General features: G+C 35.6%; 2 protein-coding genes and 1 long non-coding RNA gene across 3 annotated transcripts in view; 1 reads left to right on the top strand and 2 right to left on the bottom strand.

Moving 5' to 3' along the window:
* Positions 1–20,850, bottom strand: part of tbc1d24 (TBC1 domain family, member 24) — a 126,087-nt gene that overhangs the window by 78,012 nt on the left and 27,225 nt on the right. The gene's annotated exons all lie outside the window — the stretch shown is intronic.
* On the bottom strand, positions 600–19,003 carry atp6v0cb (ATPase H+ transporting V0 subunit cb). Its single transcript, NM_205554.1, is given in 3 exon segments — positions 600–1,920; positions 3,799–3,982; positions 18,757–19,003. Coding segments are annotated over 3 exon segments (462 nt in total). The 5' UTR covers positions 18,830–19,003; the 3' UTR covers positions 600–1,715.
* Positions 13,519–19,023, top strand: LOC147838109 (uncharacterized). The gene is made up of 3 exons (XR_015525428.1): positions 13,519–13,728; positions 13,994–15,894; positions 17,124–19,023. It is a non-coding gene; the product is annotated as an uncharacterized LOC147838109 (long non-coding RNA).

Genomic DNA, 20,850 nt, shown 5'->3' with positions numbered 1-20,850 from the left:
ATGTTTTTTTTCTCTTCTTTTGGGCCACAAATTTTTTTTATTGTTTTTTTATTGTTTTTTATAACCAATTTACTAATGGGTCAACCATCACTTTAAATTCAATTAATTAATTAGAATGCTGTTTTTAAAAGATTTTGTTTCAGTATATTGCACTTAAAATCATTATGAAAACAATTTGTTTACTTCAAATAAATATATTTACTTCTATTTACCGCATACCTGTAACAGGATCTTGTTCACAAAGTAATAAGAAACCACATAGTTTTTAATAATAGCAACAGAAAACATCTAAAGGGCCAAAGTGAGAACCAACTAATAAAAAATGGTAAATAAAAACAATAATTTGCATTTGTTGTCATAACAATGACGATAAATATATAAATAATCCACATAATCATTAATGAACAAGACCTAGTGTCATATTGTGAAAATGTATGCAATTTACAAGGCAAACAAGTGGTGAAACTGCTGCAGTAAATCCATTAGCGCTACTATAGTGAATTATCATCAAGGTGAAGCCTAAAAACCGTAGATACACACAGCTGAACACACTCACACACACTCGCACGATAAAAATAAAAGCACCGGGAACACAAGCATATGGAAATGACACTTGTGAGACCCACCGAGGGGCACACGCACACCTTTAATACAACCAAACATCAGATTTACACAGGAAACAACCAGAAATACACACATCAAGCTGAAACACTCCCCAACAACTGCACAACCCCGGCCAGTGCAGGTCTATTCTTATATATATTTCTGCATATATATATATATTAATGTTTATATAAATAACAATTCAAAGGATCTGAGGAGCTTCAAGTACATTTTCAATGAACAATATTATTCTCAATAAATAAAACCAGTGGAAAACAAAACAAAAATGGACAAACTCCATTCCACAGACAGCATTTCATCAGTGCGTTTTTCCACTTTTCACACAAACACTTCTTTGACACCAATGTGGAGATGTATTTTTAAAAAACTCCCAAAATCACGTGACAGGAAGAGACAGGACGCTGCTCATGCGTTTCCTCTCGAGCGTGACGGGAACGCGTGATTGGCTAACAGACTCGTAGGCGGGAGGGAACAAACAGAGAATGAGATCTATCACGTTATTATTATTATATATTTTTAGTGCTGGGCAAAAAATGAATCGTGATTATTAATCGCATCCGAAATAAACGTGACATAATTTAAGCGTGTGCGCTGTGTATATTTAATATGCATATATAAACACACACACATGCACGGATATATTAGAGAAAATGTTTGTTTATTTTGGATTTATTTAGATGGTGCAAATGTAAATATCTATGCAACAAAATTGTCTTTATGTATGTGTGTGTGTCACTTATACATAATAAATATATAAAACACACACACACACACATATATTATGTCAAACCAATTATCTTAGATGCGATTAATGGCGATTAATCCCAGCGCTAATATATTTTTTTTCTTCACAGACACAGGACAAAATCACTATATACCGCATTTACAAGAAATCAAAACTATCAAACTGGGACGACTGTACACTTTCAGAGATATCACCAAACGCAAAGCCTGTATTAATGCGCAGGATTGTTTTCCCACTTCTCAATTCATCTAATTTTCACTTTAGTTTAAGGTATTATTATTATTATATTTCGTTATTTTTGTTGTTGTTGTTGATGGTCCGGCAGCGGCGCATGCTGACTGCAGGTTTATTTGGTTGAGAGGATTAGGGCTACGATGAGGCCGTAGAGACCCAGGACTTCAGCGAAGATCAGGATGAGGATCATGCCTACGAAGAGACGAGGCTGCTGGGCGGTGCCACGGACGCCTGCGTCGCCTACGATCCCGATGGCGAAACCGGCTGCCAGCCCGCTTAGACCCACGCTCAGGCCTGCGCCCAGATGTAGGAAACTCCTGACACGCACAACAAACAAGAAGACATTAATTATAAATTTTTTTACAAAGAAAAGTGATTTAAAAAATATAATTATTATAATAATTATTAAAATAATAAATATCTATATAATAAACCGAGAATCATTAAATAAATAAATAAATTTATATAAATAATAACAGAATTATAGTAGTTATTATATAAAACAGAATTAAAAATAAAATGAATCATGAATCATTAAATAAACAAAGAAAAAATATATAATTATAATTTAAAATAAAAAATAATGAATCATTAAATAAACAAAGAAAAAAATGAACAGAATCAATAAACACAGAAAAAAATATATAGTCATTATAATAATTATTAAAATAAAAATATCTAAAATGAACCATGAAATAAAGAAAAAGATTTGATATAAAAATTATTATATTTATTATATAAAGATATATTCAAACATCAAATGGAGAAAAAAAATTGATATAAATAATAAAATGATTGTAATAGTTATTTAAAAATATCTTACATAATATAAATCATGAGTTATTAAATAAAAATATATATATTCAAAATAAATATGCAAAATGTAATGATACTTATTAAAATAAAATATCTATATAATGAATCATGAAATATTAAATAAGCAAATAAAGAAATGAATATAAAAAAACATTTATAATAGTTATTTAAAAATATAATTAAAATAAAGTGAATCATTAAACAAACAGAAAAAATATTTAAAAATATATTTATTATAATAATTAGTAAGATAAAAAAATATCTATCATGAATCATGAAACAAAGATTAAATATGATAAAAAAAATAAAAATGATAAGTTATTATACAATAATAAAATTAATCATGAATCATTTGACAACCAGACATAAATCAACAAATGTCGATATTAAAAATAAAACAATTACAATAATTAATAACATACAAAATTATAATTAAAAACAAAATGAATCATTAAATAAACAAATTTTAAAAACAGAAAAAAATAATAATAAAATAGCCAGCATTAAAATTAAAATATATAATAAAAAAAAAGTAATAAACAAATGTATGGTAAAAAAATAATAAAATAATTATAATAAATATAATAAAAATATATAATAAAAATACAACAAATCACAAATTATTAAAAGAACAAAAATGTATGCATGAAAAAATAACATATTTTAAGTAAATTTTCAAATATAAAATTAAATGTTATATATTATGTTATATAGTGTTAATAATGCATTATATCAATATTTTTAAAATAATTTATTGCTATATAAGATTCAATGGCTATTTTATGGCATATTTTCATGGGTTTAGGGTTGGGGTAGAGGTTGCTGCCAGAAAGGATACAGCTGTGGCTGGAAGTTAACAAGAATTATATATATTATTTATTAAACTACCCATTAAATTGTATTTTATTAATGTCTACCGCTACACCAACCTTCACAGTAATGTCAAATCAGCATTTATACAGAATATTATTTATTAATTTACCAATTAATTTGTATTTTATTAATGTCTACTCCAACACCAATCCTAAACCCAATCATGACAGTAATGTAGTGTCACAAAAATGATGCTATATTGATGTATCAACAGCTGTATCCCTCCTACACTTTACCCCCGCCACTCCAAATGCAGAAGCAAATGAGCAAAAGTTTCATTGAAGATAACAACAAACAAACTTGTTTATTCAGTGGATTAACTTGCTGGATTAATTATTCACTTTAAGAATAACAATGGGAGCTAGCAAAACAAACATTGCACATTTTGATTTCAAGTGAGATTTCCTTTACGTGTTTTACATATATTTGATCTCAGAGTTTAAATAACAAAAAGTTTAGTTGTGATTACTACAATAGCAGCAGCAGTGTTTGCGTGCGGGACTTACTTGTACAGAGTGATCTTGTCTGAAATGCTGTTAGCGATTAGCACAGCCACCACCAGCCCGTATATAGCTATGATTCCCGCCATGACCACAGGAATGATGGACTTCATGATCAGCTCCGGACGCATCACAGACATGGCGGCGATTCCGGTGCCGCTCTTCGCCGTGCCGTACGCCGCGCCCAATGCTGCACACAAGCACACACAGGTTGCGTTACTCTTTCTGCATGTTTGCAATGGAAATATGAACGCTACATTATACGATTTTCCCAATAAACACACACTCAAGCCTAATAGTTATAGATGACCTATTAGACTCCTTTTTACAAGATGTAAAATAAGTCTCTGATGTCTGTGTGTGTGACGTTTTACCTCAAAATACCACACAGATAATGTTTTATAACTCTCTGAAACTGACCCGTTTAGACTTTGATCCTAATTGTGGAGTTTTCGTGACTGTCGCTTTAAATTCAAATGAGGCTGTGCTTTTTTAAAAAGAGGGCGGAGCTACAAATGCCTGTGTGTCAGCATAGTGGCAGATTCAAAACAGGAGAATTGTTATCTGTGTAAAAACCTGAAAATGGGTGCGTCTGTGTCTCAGAATGGACCAGCCTATAGAGACTCCTGTCGCTGTTCATTCTGCATCTAAAACTCCACTTTTATCCGACCCCTAGTTTTTCACGATTTTATATAAAATATAATTTTAACACAAAATATTCACAAAAAATATAAATAATTTCTTAAATCATCCAATTCTAAACCATATAATCACATCACAATTAATTGTTTTACATGGCTTGCAGACATTGCATTACCTGCGCCCTAACGATCATTACATTACATGGATGTGGGGAGAATTGTTTTGCAGCATGTGCAGTAAGCAGATTCAGGTGCTGTGCGAGTGATTTACTAGGGGTATCACGATTTCGATCGAAATTTATGCTCAATTTCGATTATCGAATCAAAAAAATAGAATCGTCGATGCTACCACGCCCCCATGTCACGTCAGCTTGGCTTGCCAAGCGGGGAAAAAACAGGCTTGTTGAAGTGCTTGTTAAACTGCAGAAGCAGGAGACCCGTCGAGAGAACTTAAACCCTCTCCTCTTTCAATGAAGTCGCCGGTGTGGAAGCATTTTGGATTGCCAGTGAGTTATGTTGACAACGTTCGTGTTGTCGACAAAAAAACCCCCACAGTTTTGCAAGCTCTTTATGTACGTATTACGTACGGTTCGTCCGATAATCAACACCGGCATCGCGATCCTCCGCCCGCCCCCGTTGCAAATCCGCTCGCGAAAAGTACACACTCAGGCCCTGTTTACACTGTCTTTGTTTTTAAATGGTATTTTAGAACGACAACGATTTGACATCCACAGTAGCGTGTAGCATTTCTGAGCAGCCCTCCTTCCTCTCTACCTCTGAAAATGCACATCACATGACCACACGAACACAGACGCACACACAGCCTTGCGCTCGAGACAGCAGGTCCAGGCAGTCAGAGGATCAGTAGACTGCTTCAATCTTTCACTCACTTGTACTTTGTCATTTTAGCGAACACCTCAGATACTGTTGGCTGGTTCTTGTTGTTGGTTGTGCGTCTTTTTTTACCGCCGCCATTATAAGGACACAGATCACTGCCTATTCACGAGTCCCGCAGAAAAAGTGATTGACAGGTGGTAATTATGTGTGTATCTTGCCTTTATTCATTTACTGTATGATTTGTTTATGGGTAAAACAAAGACCATGCAGGTCAGGTAGTTTAAACGGTAGGCTACAAATAATTAATTGGTCATTAATTAATTAATTATTCATAATCGAAAATCGAATCGTGCCTTTAGAATCGAAAATGTAATCGAATCGAGGATTTGGAGGATCGTGACACCCTTATGATTTACATGTGAAGTAAAGAAAGTTGGAGCAAACATCTAACAAGCGGAGCAATGGAACAGACAAAAAAAGCAAGCAGCTTACAATGATGGAGATTGGTTCAAGGATGACGGCTGCTGGACATGACTGAATTGAAGAACAATATTTGTGCTTAACATGCAGGGCTCGAAATTGCGACCGTTTTGGTCGCAAATGCATCCGAAATTTTATTTATGCGACCTCAAAATATATTTGGGAGCATTTGTGTGAGTGCATAAAATTGATGTCGTGCGACCAGTTTTTACAGCAAAATGTTCACCACATGCGTTGAATTAGGAGGCATTCATGCATTAAGCATCTTTGCACCTAAAAACGGCAAAAGCAGCGCTCAGGAATGGTTTAAAACAGTTGTCATGTCAACTTGCTGCAGTAAACAAAGCCCGCAATGCTTGCCCCGCCTTCAAGCTCTTCTTATTGGCCCACTGTGCTAGAACAGTACTCGAATGGATTGGTTAATATCAGCTGTCAATCACTCAGTTCAGATGACAGGCAGCTACAGCCACAAAAACTAAGATCTGGATACGAGAGAATGAAAACAACAGACAGATTTAGTTTTAGAAACCACCTAAAGTTACAAATAATGGCACATCTGATTAGTGATCTTGTAATGAATGTCAATCCAGCATTTACACTTTTTCGATGAGTGGATAAAAGACTTCCAGTGGTTAAAGTCCACTGTGAATATGACTGAAGCATTCACTGTAAGGCTGGTGGGACGGAGTTTTCAGGTTTGCCACTGAATCTACAAATTTTAAGCACGAGATGTTCTAACGATATTTAATCCTTCATTTAATCGTCACGATGCTGTCAGTTGTGCGACTGATACTGCATTCACCATTGCTAAAGAGCATGCATTCACTGAGATGAAACTAATATTGCTGCTCATGAAAAGACCGTTATATATTAAGATGACATATGCAAATAATAAGTTATATGTCATTATCACCTGTGCAATATCAGACAGCACCCGTGAGAATAGCACAGTTATTATTGTTAATTCAGTTCATCTCATTTACGTCAAGCAGTGTGTGCAGGGCCGGTGAGCGCATGCAGATTTTTTTGTTTGTTAGTTGATTTGTTGATTTCAAATGCAATAAATCTGTTAATATAAAATGTGTAGTAACGGTGCTAATAACTTTTGGTGGGTGCAACTAATTTTTGTCTGGTGCGCCTAAATTTTTTAAGTTAGGAGCACCGGTGCTATTAAGAAAAAAGGTTAATTTCGAGCCCAGGCATGTATGGCTGATAGCCTATTATGATGTGTGTCAACTTGATAAATGATTTTGCTTAGCTCTTTCCCTGCCGTTGACAAGAGAAAACGTTTCCATTGACAAGTTTTATGACAATCTGTGTTTTAGATAGGGTAGGGGAAGCCCTAACACATGTCTTGAGTGAAGTACATGATGTCACAGGAAAATCTGGGAAAGAGAAAGTACCAATCTTCAACCTACATCCTTCCTTTGGCTTAATCCCTACCATTTTAGATCTGTTTTAGATCTTGTCTTTACAAGAGACTAAAATAAAGAAGATCTATTTTTATGATTTCTGTCTTTGTCATTGTGTGGGATTGCACACCTAAGATAGTAGGCTACCTAATATGGTAAAAAAAGATTTTAAAAATCATGAAAAATCAGGGGTCTGATTTATAATCCCATAAGTCACTGACATTATCTTCAGCAGAATAAAACTCTAATGGCGAACGGCTGCTTCTCACTCAGGGCTGTATATGTTAATGAAAGAGAGATGGTCACTAGTGGGTGGGGCTTTCCCCCTCTGATGACACGTACAAAGAGAGAATGTCAATCAAAGTGTTTCTGCAGACGGACTCTATCAAGTGTGATTATTGAAAAATTTAATTAATACATTTTTACCATTAGAAGCTGCTTATTTTTACACACTATTGCCGCACAACTGTGCTTAACCCTCTTATAAAAATGCATAATAGGTCCCCCTTAAATCTATACACTGGTCAGTTCCTTTATAAATTCATTAACAACATCATAGAGACTTAAATGATGCAGAATTATGTGGATATTTTGGATTTATATATGAATGCAGCTTGTGTTTTGTGGGTGAAGTGTGAGTGAGCTGCAGTTTTACACTTCTCAAGACTGAGCGCCTGTGAAAATCCCACTAAACCCACTGTCGCTAGGGTGTTTTCAGAGCACAGTCGATTGGTTGCTAGTGCATTTCCGTGCCATTTCTGCAAAGTTTTGAGGTGTTTGCTTATTGCATCACCCACTTTATCATGCACAATGATGACGATCATTAACTGAAAGTCTCACATTTGTCCTTTTCAACAAATTCACAGCCGAAGACGAAGTTTTAATTATCATTTAATGTTTTCTTAGTGATGTTTAACAGAGCAAGGACATTTTTCACAGCATTTCATATTATATTTTTCTTTTCTAACCTTCTTATTTCTTTCAGTTTAGCTGTAATACAAATCGTCACCTTAGAATTATAAGGTTCTATCTGACATTTAGTTATTGACATATTCTTACTAAATGACAACATATTTACATTATGGGATGTTTTTTTATAAGTTGTTTACATTTTAAGACTTTTTATTTAAAACATGAAAGTTAAACACATACTGTCTGCTATGAAATGCAAAAACTTTGAAGCTCAATATCTTAAAATCATTCAGAACTCAGATAGAACCTTATAATTCCAAGGTGACGAAATGTAAAAACAGCTAAGGTCACTGTTATTACCCACCGTTAAGTAAATATTATTTATTCATTAGCTACAGCAGTGGTAGGGAACTTATGGCTCGCGAGCCACATCTGGCTCTTTGACCAAATATACATGGCTGTCTAGCTCTCTTCAATAATAATTTATAACAGTTTTAAAAAATTATAACCGTCACTAGAAATCAGTTTCAGACTGAAATCACATTTATAAATCCTTTTTAATTGTAACTTTTTAGAGCAAAATTAATAAGAACTCAGTTAACAATAAAAGGACGATTCAACCAATCTGCAAACGCACTATGGATAAACTTGAATTGCGACACCAATAAAGAGCGAACATTTTAATAGTAATCTTCTCATGTATGTAAATTCAGACAACATCTATGAGTGGTGATGGCGAAAACATAGAAAAACATTCAATAAATTGTCCTTTTTTTTAAATTCATGGTCTTGCTCAACATGTGATGCTTCATATTTGTTTATTTTTGAGTTGTGCATAGACATAAAGTTTTTGTTTAAACCTCTTATAATTATAGTAGTAATCTATCTTCTTGACACGTCTACATGCCTCAATGCATTGATTTGCTGCCATGCAATAGGCTGATTATAAATTTGCGGTAAGGAGTTGCAAAGGTGTACCTAATAAAGTGGCCGGTTACTCTTTAAAAAAAAAAAATTATAAATGGCTCTTTGCTGAAAAAAGGTTCCTGACCCCTGGGCTACAGAATAAACCACTGCTTTCCAATGACGTGCCTAGTTAAGCCTTTAAACTGCACTTTAAGCTGAAAAATTGTGCAAAAGAACCTGTAAAGTGTATTGTCCGGTCATCATGGCAAATACAAACAAAAATAGGTATTATAAATTAGTTATTAAAACTAATATGTTGGAAGATGTGCTGAAAAAAAAATTCTCTCGACATTAAAAACCTTGGAAATATTTGAAAAAATATTTTAAAAACTCACAGGAGGGTTAATAATGTTGTCTTCAACTTTTGTTTTACATGTTAAATTGCATTGAATTTCAACAAGTATAAAACATTATTTATATTTAATAAGTAGAAATGCAACTAATTATTTTTTTGATCATCTATGAATTTTACAATTACCAGAATTCTTGGAAAGAATGACTGCAATTTCCAACAATTTTGACAACAAAGGGTAGACTGATTATATATGTACATGTGTGTGTGTGTGTGTTTGTGTGTGTGTATATATATATATGTGAACAGTTATTATTTCAACAGTTAATCAGTAGGCTTTAATGCAGGGATGCCCAAACTAGGGACCGCCATCCCATCTGAGAGGGTGCTCGCTGCAGAGCCATTTGAGGAGAGCTGAGCTCCAGTGAGGGGGAGCATGAGCTGTCACTCCTCCTCCTGTAAGCTGTTTTAATGCATACACCAACCCCACCCCTAACCCTACCCCCAGTGACATCACTCATAGAAGAAGTGCAAAAAAGGTGGAGCTCAAGCTTAAGCTCCCCCTCGCTGGAGCTCAGCTCTTCTCAAATGGCTCTGCAGCGAGCACCACTTGTCCCATCTGGGAAGAGAGGAATAATGATGGGCATGGTTTAGAGATTGTCATTTTTAAATCTGATGTAACCTTGTTTGTTTTTGTTTCAGTGTTAAAATCTAAATTAAATGTGTCAATTAAATGGCGTAAATTACTCAGATTCAGTTTAAATGTACATACTGTCACCCAACAGACAGAGGGCAAATCAAAGCAAAAGCAGATTCTGCTCGACTAGTGTACTCATCATTGAACTCCTTTGTGTTTTAATTGTGATTGTTTATGTGTTTATTGCATTAAGTTATTATTTTAAATGTTATACTGCATCAGTTAATATTGTTTAAAGTAATGTTTTCTATTTACGTCTACGTCTTATGAAATAAATGAGGAAATCATTCATGGCAACTTGAATGTAATATACAGCAGCTTGGTATTTTTACCTTTGGCCCACGGCTCTTAATTATATTTGACTTTTGGCGCTTTATATGAAAAGGTCTGGGCAACCCCTGGCTTTAATGGAACATCTCCTTTTCCAACATTGGAGCTAATTTCTTATTGTATATATTTCACAATTTATTGATCGTACTTTATCACTGAAAAAAGTGTTGCATGCAAAACTGTTGCAAACTATTTATTTGTGTTGAATTTAAACAAACAAATTAAGTTTAATAATGTTCATTCAGCCCAAATAAATTGTTTACAACCACTTAACGTAAAAAATAAATTGAGTAAATCCAAGAAATCATCTTTGAATATTTTTTTTCAGTGTATAAATCCCCTTCTATTTGCCATTTGTTATTATTCTGTGATCTAATTCAGAGTTTCCCAACCCTGTTCCTGAAGGCACACCATATACAGTACGCATTTTCAACCTCTCCCTAATCAAACACACCTGAATTAACTCATCAGAACATTAGAAAAGACTCCAAAACCTGAAACATATGGGTCAGATAATGGGGACATCCAAAATATGTTCTGTTGGTGTGCCTCCAGGAACAGACTTGGGAAACACTGGTCCAATTCAATCTCAATATATGTTCATTCAATGCCATTTAATTTGAATATCAGGTACAGTACATACAATACAAGTCTATAATCTCTAAAACCAACACCATCAACTATGCATATTACCTTTATATAATAAACATTTAAAGCTAAAATTAACAATTACCAAAATTATCAACGATAACACATAAGATCTGACATAAATTTGAAACAAAATGCTCCTCTTTTTTATTATTACTCAGTATGTCTCAAATGATATTGACAATAGAAATGCACCTTGGATTTGAACATAGTAATTCATCAAATTAATGAAACTGAAACTGGCAATATATACAGAGTGTTGGTCATGTGTGGTTATAAGTGTTATCTCTGTAGACCCACACACACACTCACTGATGCACATTACAGCCTGTTCATCCAGGAATCTTAGTCTAATCTTCATTTCCGGGATTAAATGGTAACTCGACTGGAAATACCAGCAGCTTTAACCACGATTACAACTACTACCAGAAGACAGTCACTCAAACTAGCCAATAACAGTGTGTGTGTGTGTGTGCGTGACAGATGGGCCCGTGTGATGAAGAGCAGAATCAATCCTTGAGCGTGCAGATGGACACTGTCCAAACACACACACTACTGAGTGATGACCAGCTCTACCTGCTCTGAAAACAGCACACACACACACACTCACAGTAAAGCCAGCTATACTGTTGGATAATGAATGAATGATGTCCACGTTTACAGAGCAGGACTGTAACAAGAGCATTCATGATGATGCAGCTAAAATCATTATTTCTTTATAGTTCAATAAAAACAGAAGCTTATAAGCTTGACGAATTTTATAGTTGAATTTAACAACATATTTTTACAGGGTTTTTTGAAGCACTAAACGGTTCTTGGAGCTTTGTATGAATTCAGTTGAACCGCTGTTTTGACAATTCACCTATTTGCTTTCAGGACTTTGAATATGTTCGTGATCCTTGCTGTTTATGGAGGGCCAGAGAGCTCTCTGATTTCATCTAAAAATATTAATTGTGTTCCAAACATGAAAGAAGCTCTTGGGGTTTTGTAATGACATGATGGTGAATAATTAATAACAGTGGTTTAATTATGGGGTGAACTAACCGCTTAAGCAATACTTATCCAGACCCAAAAATGTGCAACCCACACAAAGAGAATCTTAGATTTTAAATCTGCCAAGAAATTTTGAGCATGATTAAAAATCTCAAAAATAATTTTATATTAGCTGATTATAATATTTCAGTCTATTAAAGTCAGCATGAAATGAAAATTAAGCAAATGAAAACATTTTTTCCTTATCCTTACGTACATCCGGATGGAATGGTTTCTGAATTGAGAATAAAATGTAGGGCGTTGCATGATTTATTCTTTTGGAAATCCACTGGACTGTTGGAAGATGGGCATTGCTAAAAAATGGAGGAAGATTTGAATGGCAGTTTCTACTGAGTTATGCAGGATTACTACTACTTAATTGAGACATGGACTGATAGTACCAACCTAAATGACTGACAGCAACAGTGAAGAACTGATAACCCACCCTTAATGAATAGACAGTACTGTACTAAATGACTGATAGTCCCGCCCTAAAGGATTGATAACCCCTTCCTTAAAAATTGATAACCCCACCCTAAAAACCAAATAGCTCCAAACTAAATGCCTTTTAACCCTGCCCTTAAGGGATGAGACCCCACCCTCAAGAATTGTTAACCCCCCCCCAAAAAGACTGATAGCCCCACACAAAAGGATTGAAAACCCTGCCCTAAAGGACTGATAACCTCGCCCCAACGGACTGATAGACCCACCCTAAGGAACTGATAGCTCTTTCCTAAAGGACTAATAGCCCCGCCCTAAGGAACTGATAGCTCCTTCCTAAAGGACCGATAGCCCCGCCCTAGAGAACTGATAGCTACTCCCTAAAGGACTGATAACTCCTTCCTAAATGACTGATAACCCCACTCTAAAAGACAATAACCCTGCCCTAAATGACTGATAACCCCGCCCAAAAAGACTAATCACCTCAAACTGAAGGATTGATAGCTCCACCCTAAAGGACTGAGACCCTGCCCTAAATGCTTGATTACCCCACCCAAAAAGACTGATAGCTCCACCCTAAAGGATTGACAGCTCCTCTTTAAAGGACTGATAATCCTCCCCTAAATGACTGATAACCCCCCCCCCCCAAAGACTAATCGCCTCATACAAATGGATTGATAGCTCCACCCTAAAGGACTGATAACCCCACCCAAAAGGAATAATTGCCTCAAACTAAAGGATTGATAGCTCCACCCTATAGGACTGATACCCTGCCCTAAATGCTTGAAAACCCCGCCCACAAGGACTGATAGCTCCTCCTTAAAGGACTAATAACCCTGGCCTATGACTGAAACCCCGCCCAAAGGGAGTAATCGCCTCAAACTAATGGATTGATGGCTGCACCCTAAAGGACTGATAGCAACACCCTAAAGGACTGATAACTCCTCCCTAAAGAACTGATAGCTCCTCCCTAAAGGACTGATAACTCCTCCCTAAAGAACTGATAGTTCCTCCCTAAAGGACTGATAACTCCTCCCTAAAGGACTGATAACTCCTCCCTAAAGGACTGATAACTCATCCCTAAAGGACTGACAACTCCTCCCTAAAGAACTGATAGCTCCTCCCAAAAGAACTGATAACTCCTCCCTAAAGGACTGATAGCTCCTCCCTAAAGGACTGACAACTCCTCCCTGAAGAACTGATAGCTCCTCCCTAAAGGACTGATAGCTCCTCCCTAAAGGACTATTAGTTCCTCCCTAAAGGACTGATAACTCCTCCCTAAAGAACTGATAGCTCCTCCCTAAAGGACTGATAACTCCTCCCTAAAGAACTGATAGTTCCTCCCTAAAGGACTGATAACTCCTCCCTAAAGGACTGATAACTCCTCCCTAAAGGACTGATAACTCCTCCTTAAAGGACTGACAACTCCTCCCTAAAGAACTAATAGCTCCTCCCTAAAGGACTGATAGCTCCTCCCTAAAGGACTGACAACTCCTCCCTGAAGAACTGATAGCTCTTCCCTAAAGGACTGATAGCTCCTCCCTAAAGGACTGTTAGTTCCTCCCTAAAGGACTGATAGCTCCTCCCTAATGGACTGATAACTCCTGCCTAAAGGACTGATAGCTCCTCCCTAAAGCACTGATAACTCCTCCCTAAAGGACTGATAGCTCCTCCCTAAAGGACTGATAGCTCCTCCCTAAAGGACTGATAACTTCTCCTTAAAGGACTGATAGCTCCTCCCTAAAGGACTGATAACTTCTCCTTAAAGGACTGATAGCTCCTCCCTAAAGCACTGATAACTCCTCCCTAAAGGACTGATAGCTCCTCCCTAAAGGACTGATAGCTCCTCCCTAAAGGACTGATAGCTCCTCCCTAAAGGACTGATAGCTCCGCCCTAAAGACATTGATTTGACTAAAAGTGAAGTAAAGTTGTTTCGATGGAGGATGGAAGGTAGTGTTTAAGGAATCTAAGGGCAAGTTAATTTTTACAAAATAACGAAGTTCACAGATACATTTCTCATAAACAAGCAGTACTTTATACATATTAAAATGAGAAAAGTACTTTTTGATTTCCTGATGAATTCAAGGACTAACCTGTACAGACAGCTGACCTCAAGCCTATACTAGCAAGCACTGTGTTCTGCTATATAACCTGCTTCGCTAAACATGTTTATTCATATGGTACACGCATCCTAAGAGACTTACAAATGAGAGTACGCAGACTGAGCCGAGCCGTGATGCCAAGTCAGGAGAGATGTGTCAGATGAAAGACCGTAACATTTCTAATTAGCTTCAGCTCTTCACAGTCGCATCACAAATAATGCATGTTCATCACGCCGGTTAGTCACAACACTCATCAAATGACTTATTCCGCAAGTAAATATCGTAGTGTAGATCAGATCCAATGACAGACAATTGATAGTGTTCAATGTGGAAACCAGGAAGATCAGTTTAGATAAAACACAACCATTCCTTCTGACTGACTGTATATGGATCGATATCTTGTTTGTTGGACACCAGGAAATAAAGCAATGTTTTGGTTTCCGCTCTACATTTGTGGATACAGTAGTAATGCATCCATTACTGAACGGGTCATGCACTATAAATGCACTTTTAAGTGTATCTCTGAGCTATGAAAAACAACAGCATGCTTTAAAACAGCAAAACATGACCCTGTTCTTCTGTAGTTGCATAAAAAAAGTGCAAAGACATTGAAAATTTTACCTTTACAACGTAAATACAAAAGGACGTACAATCAAAGACTATAGAATACACAAGACGTGTCACTCATATAGTTTTGAATAGGGGAAAGTGTAACGGTCAATATGGCGAATGAAGCCCCGCCTTCAAGTACAGGAGCCAATCAGTGATCGCTATAGACTGAAGAATCACCGGGGCTTGGTGACCAGCCAGACGTGAGTTTCTGAGGATATTGTGTGATTCGAACGTTTAGAAATGAAACTAAAGAGACAGTTGTTGTTTAATTTTATTGGTGATTCCAAATATGAAATGTAATCGTAAGCTTGGCAAGCAATTTTGGAGAATTTGATGTTTCCCCATTCAAACAGAACGCCGCCAAGTGAATTGACTTGCCTTAAAGGGACTTTGGTACAATGCATGGTCAAAAGGAGAGGCTAAATGAAGGCCTGTTTGCACTAACAAAATTAAATATGTTAAAAGAAAAATGTAATGTAGCAATCCACAGCATGATTATAACAATAAAAGCACAAATCAAATATACTGATAGTTCTCCTGCGGAGGAATGATAAAAAATATTGACAACCAATCAGAATTTAACTTTAAATCACTTCAAATTTAAGTAACAGATGTTAGATTTAATTTCAGCATCATAGTCTGTACGTTTGGACGATAATATTGCTATTTACTATTGCAATAATATTGTTATTCAATATTGTATATATTAGGGGTGTAACGATTTATTGTTGTACGATTTATTGCGATGCAAAAATGTCACAATATGCATCGTGGCGTTATGACGATTTGATTACGATATGACGTCCGTTTTCTCTTATTAGTTGAGCTGTTTGCATGTGAGCTACGTTCCACCTGCTGTCGCACGTGCGTTCAGATTGCAGCAGCAGTAATGTTAGCAGACCAAGATCAGTGGAGCTGAAATAGAGGATGGCCCATCCTCTCAAAATCAGACGTCTGGCAACATTTCGGTTGTTCAGTCATTGCTTTAGACTCGTCCGCTTTTTGACACGCATACTGGGTCAAACATCCTAAGTTTTAAAGTCTTCACAGTGATTTACATACTTCGCACAGCGACATAGATACCTCCTAATGGTGTTGAAAGAGTCACATACTGTATTTATAAGGTACAATTCACCCTAAAATATGATTCTGTCTTCATATAATGTTCCCGCCGCAAAATCACACATGACGTGAGCTGACCGTGAGCTGTTACTACAGAGGGTGGATGATAGACGCGCGCATATGGCAAGCTGTTTTAGCATTTAAACCTTTGTTCTGACTATCCATAAATATATTTAGAGATATCTCTAATTATATTTTGACTAGTCATAATTATAATTCGACTAGTCAGAATGACAATTCGAGATATCTGCAATTACAATTGTAATAGTACGAAATCAGATTGGAGATATCTGCAAATATATTATGACTAGTCATATTCCTCCATTGACTTCCATTGAAAAATATTTGCAGATATCTCTAAATGAGTTTTGACTAGTCACAATTGTAATTAGAGATATCTCTAAATTAATTTAATTAAATATGAATTACACACACAAAAAACGCAAGTGACCAAGCAAAGCCTTAAGCTCTTACTGTTAAATTCAATTGAATAGAAGCTTATTGTTTTTGCACCTTTACTTAAGTTGTTCCTTAATTTTGTCTCTGTCATTTCAATAATATTTTTTAAGAAGTTTTTAAATTGTTTTATTTTACAGAGACAGGCCTGTTTAATTTATTTTCTTAAAGAAGGATCAGTTTAACAAGTTGAAACAAAAGAAATACATAAAAAATAGTTTACTTGGTAAAATTTGCATTTCAGTTTAATTTTCAATTTTTATTCCAAATATCATGATACATATCGAACCGTGAACATTATATCGTGATACACATCGTATCGTGAGCTGAGTGTATCGTTACACCCCTAGTATATATACTCTATATATACTCTTCTACATCCAAACAGGACCCAGATTATAAATTCTAGATGTAAGTACAACACAATTTTGATTCTGTGTTTATTTTTAAGTGAGCATCCGACAGCTTTATACTACATTTAACATCTAAAGCAGCAAAATCCTTGAATTATATCAATCCTAAATCGACTTTAGCTTCTTCTTCTTCTTCTCTACACTTCACTCTCAGGTTCAGTGGCTAAACTAAAACCTGGAAGAGCAGCAAAGAAAATCCTCTTCTTTCAATCACAAAAAGACACACTGCTGTTTTCCAGCCCCTCACTGCTGTGTTCATTAAGAAAGCTGCTCAATCTTAAATGAAATACACGGACAAAATGTCCTGGCGGAGCATTTGCTGACCTCTATTATTAAAAAGAAGCACTTTCTTCAGTCGCCACTGTGAGTATTTTAAACACACACATAGCAGCTGCTGTAAGAGTTTGTTTGCATTATCAAATAGATTATAGGGCGATAACAAGAGCAAACAGGCCTGAAGTATGGTCTGAGAATCAACAGCATGATGCCTCGTGCTGGAAATAAATACAGATGCATTTGATTTGATGATCTCCCTCGCTACTGTAATTTGCACGTACACGTCTGCTCATCTAAGCATTGCACTATTCCTGACATATCCTGATAATTGAAATGCATTTTAATGGGGTTATCAATTTAAAAATCCAACGAATGTGATGCTAAAGTCTTATATTTTCTTTGATAAACCATACCGGTGCATTCTGCATATTATCACTCATTATGACAGGTTTTAATTATCTAAATATATCAGGAAAGCTCACTTATTTGGGGGTTACCTAACAAAATTAAGCAAAGCATCAACAAATATGGCACTATTTTTATAATTATTAAGTGCACTACAGACAGGCTGCACCTTATCCTGCTAATCCAATCAAACTTGAGTGATGATCAATACCTGTGAGGAAACAATCAGTTTAACCTTTGAAATAAAACCATTTTAACCTGCTAAATAATCCCCTGCCATGCAAAAAGGTGTAATCTCTAAATCTACCCAAACCAGGGAACAAATTTGATCCCATAGCTGGTTAAATCTGAGGCTGGTTTCTTTCATATTCTGCACCATTTGATAACATGTAAACGACTATATTCAATATATCACGAGCAAAATATGATTATTTGAAATATAGCACCAATTCTAATAAATTCAAGAACATGTATTCGACATAAATATACATGGATTATGAGCATAAAGATGTCATTATGAAAAGAAATCTGTGAAATGTGTTATAATTATGCTAGGAATGTTTTTATTACAACATTTCATAAAATTAGAGATGAATAACGGAACCAGAACTGACAGGATTGGATTATAATAGTGCAGTCATCATTTCTGATGTCAAATATTAGGTTAATGATCCATAAATGCTTCTTTAATGATAGAAAATATACATAGATATATGCTAAATAAATAAATATATAAATAGCACCAATGACATTCAGATATCGCGAATATCCTGGCAAACGTTGAGATATATAAGGATTAGACATGATAAATATAATTGCGTGCACACAAATTTAAGCATTTTGAATCAATTGTTAAAAACAAAATATATATTTAAAATAAAATGATTACCGCTGAAGACCATCGCTGCTGATGCGCCCATCACTGCGAAGAACGGCGAATATTCAGGGCTTCCCGACGACATTATTCCTCTAATTTCACCTCAAAACCCAGTAACACCGAACTAACACTGCTGGACACGAGCGAAGGCGTATAGACTAACGGGTATTTGTCTATTAGGGTAAAGCTTTCGCTATGGACCAATGGTTTTAATAAACCCCGGTGAAATGATGGAAACTGCTCGTAACGGATCCTGTAGGATGAATCTGCGGTACAAAATGGCCGAAAACGTCACCTGACACACCGTGAAGAAAATCCCATCCGACTCCTGAAAGGGGGAGGAGATCGAGAAAAACAGGGATGCGCTGGTATACTGCTTCTATTCGAGTCATGGAACGAACATGACATGGATAAACATTGTAAAACAAATATAATGAAGCATTTACGTGCAATGCTAACAGTATTTCAGAGGGTATTTGATTTCGGGGCTCCCCCATTTGTAGCGAGTTTAGTGCGCTCCGCTGCGGGCTTTCCCTTTAATACTGAAGATGTTTAAACCCTTAGAATAAAACATCGTGCGTTTGTAATCTGGGTGTGAACATACTAGTTTCGTATTACTTTCATTTAAACCATTTAATCATGCTCTAAAAATCATTGCAGCACGTATATTCTACACCAGATACACATATAACACTGTTTTCCTTCATAAATAATGTAAAATAATGGGAGAAATCGATGTGTTAAATATATTTTAAAGAGATTATAAGGTTTTAAGCATTATGTAACTTATAATAAATTATTTCCTAGATATATTAAGAACGTGTGCACAAAAATATATCAACATGCGCCATTTATGTATAATATTAACACCGAATTGTATGTATAATACATTTATTTAATATTTTTCCATAGTGTCAGCATTTTAACATGAAGTACTGTTTGTAAGGGCGTACATGATTATACTATCACACTGCATTCGATGATATATCATTAAGAAAACTCATTTGGTCTTTCAAACGTTATCTAACTTATCTAATATAGGCCTCAGATGATCAACATCACATTATAATGTAGCTTCTTTATCATATAAGAGATATTATGTCAGCCACGCAGTAAAGTGTGATGCAGCGGATGAGGATTCCCGAGATGAAGGTCATTCTGACCAGTGACGTCAAGCGCAAGCCACGCCCACCGGCTCATGTCAGCAAGAATTTAAGAATATTCACAAAAAAATATGAATAAACATGAGATGAAGCCGGGTGGGGTGTTTATTAGATGGTTGGTTAATGCATATTTTATTCCCAGTCAATAATGCATCAAATAAACAAAAGTGTATTTTTAATGCAAATAATTGTGTGTAATTATGCGGTGTTTATGTCAGCATGGTAGACATGGTTGTTCAGGACACACGAGGAGAGATCAATTAGTCTGGTCTCATTTAGCCAAAGGGAAAATCTGCATCATAAAGGTCAAATGACAGGCGCGCGTGTGATTGAGAATTTCTCAGATTTTAGTGCAGGGTATTGTTGTAAAGCTGACCTTACTGATTAATCTGAGAGCCTTTTTACTTTGTGTTCTTGGTCAACTTTTATTGTCTTCATTAATTTTCCTTCTGCTTAGTCCCTTTATTCATCAGGGGTCGCCACAGTGGAATGAACCGCCAACTTATCCAGCATGTTTTACACAGTGGATGCCCTTCCAGCCGCAACCCAGTACTGGGAAACCATAGGTTTTTTTGCGTTTCATAAAAAATGTATTATATTAAATTACAGTAATAGAACTATAGTTTTGATATGACGTTAATATTGAAGAGATGTATTAACAGGGATTTTTCTCAATTGAGTACACTGCAATAAATGCTTCTCTTACTTAGATATTTAGTGTAGTTTCTGGTCCAAATATCTAAAAATCCCTAAATCGAGCAGCATTTTCCAGACAATGTTGGGTTTTAAGAAATAATACGTCAAAATTAAGTGAGTTTTTTCCTTACAGCATGCAAAAAAAATTGTGTTTTTCCATTTGACATACGATTATTTTGCTTACCCCACTGGCAGATTATTAAATCATTCATAATTTATATTATTTTTTAAAACAAGAAAATACTTT

Source organism: Danio rerio, chromosome 24 (genome assembly GCF_052040795.2).
Source record: "Danio rerio strain M-AB ecotype USA chromosome 24, GRCz13ab, whole genome shotgun sequence".
NCBI lineage: Eukaryota > Metazoa > Chordata > Actinopteri > Cypriniformes > Danionidae > Danio > Danio rerio.
This window is presented reverse-complemented; position numbering and strand designations above follow the sequence as displayed.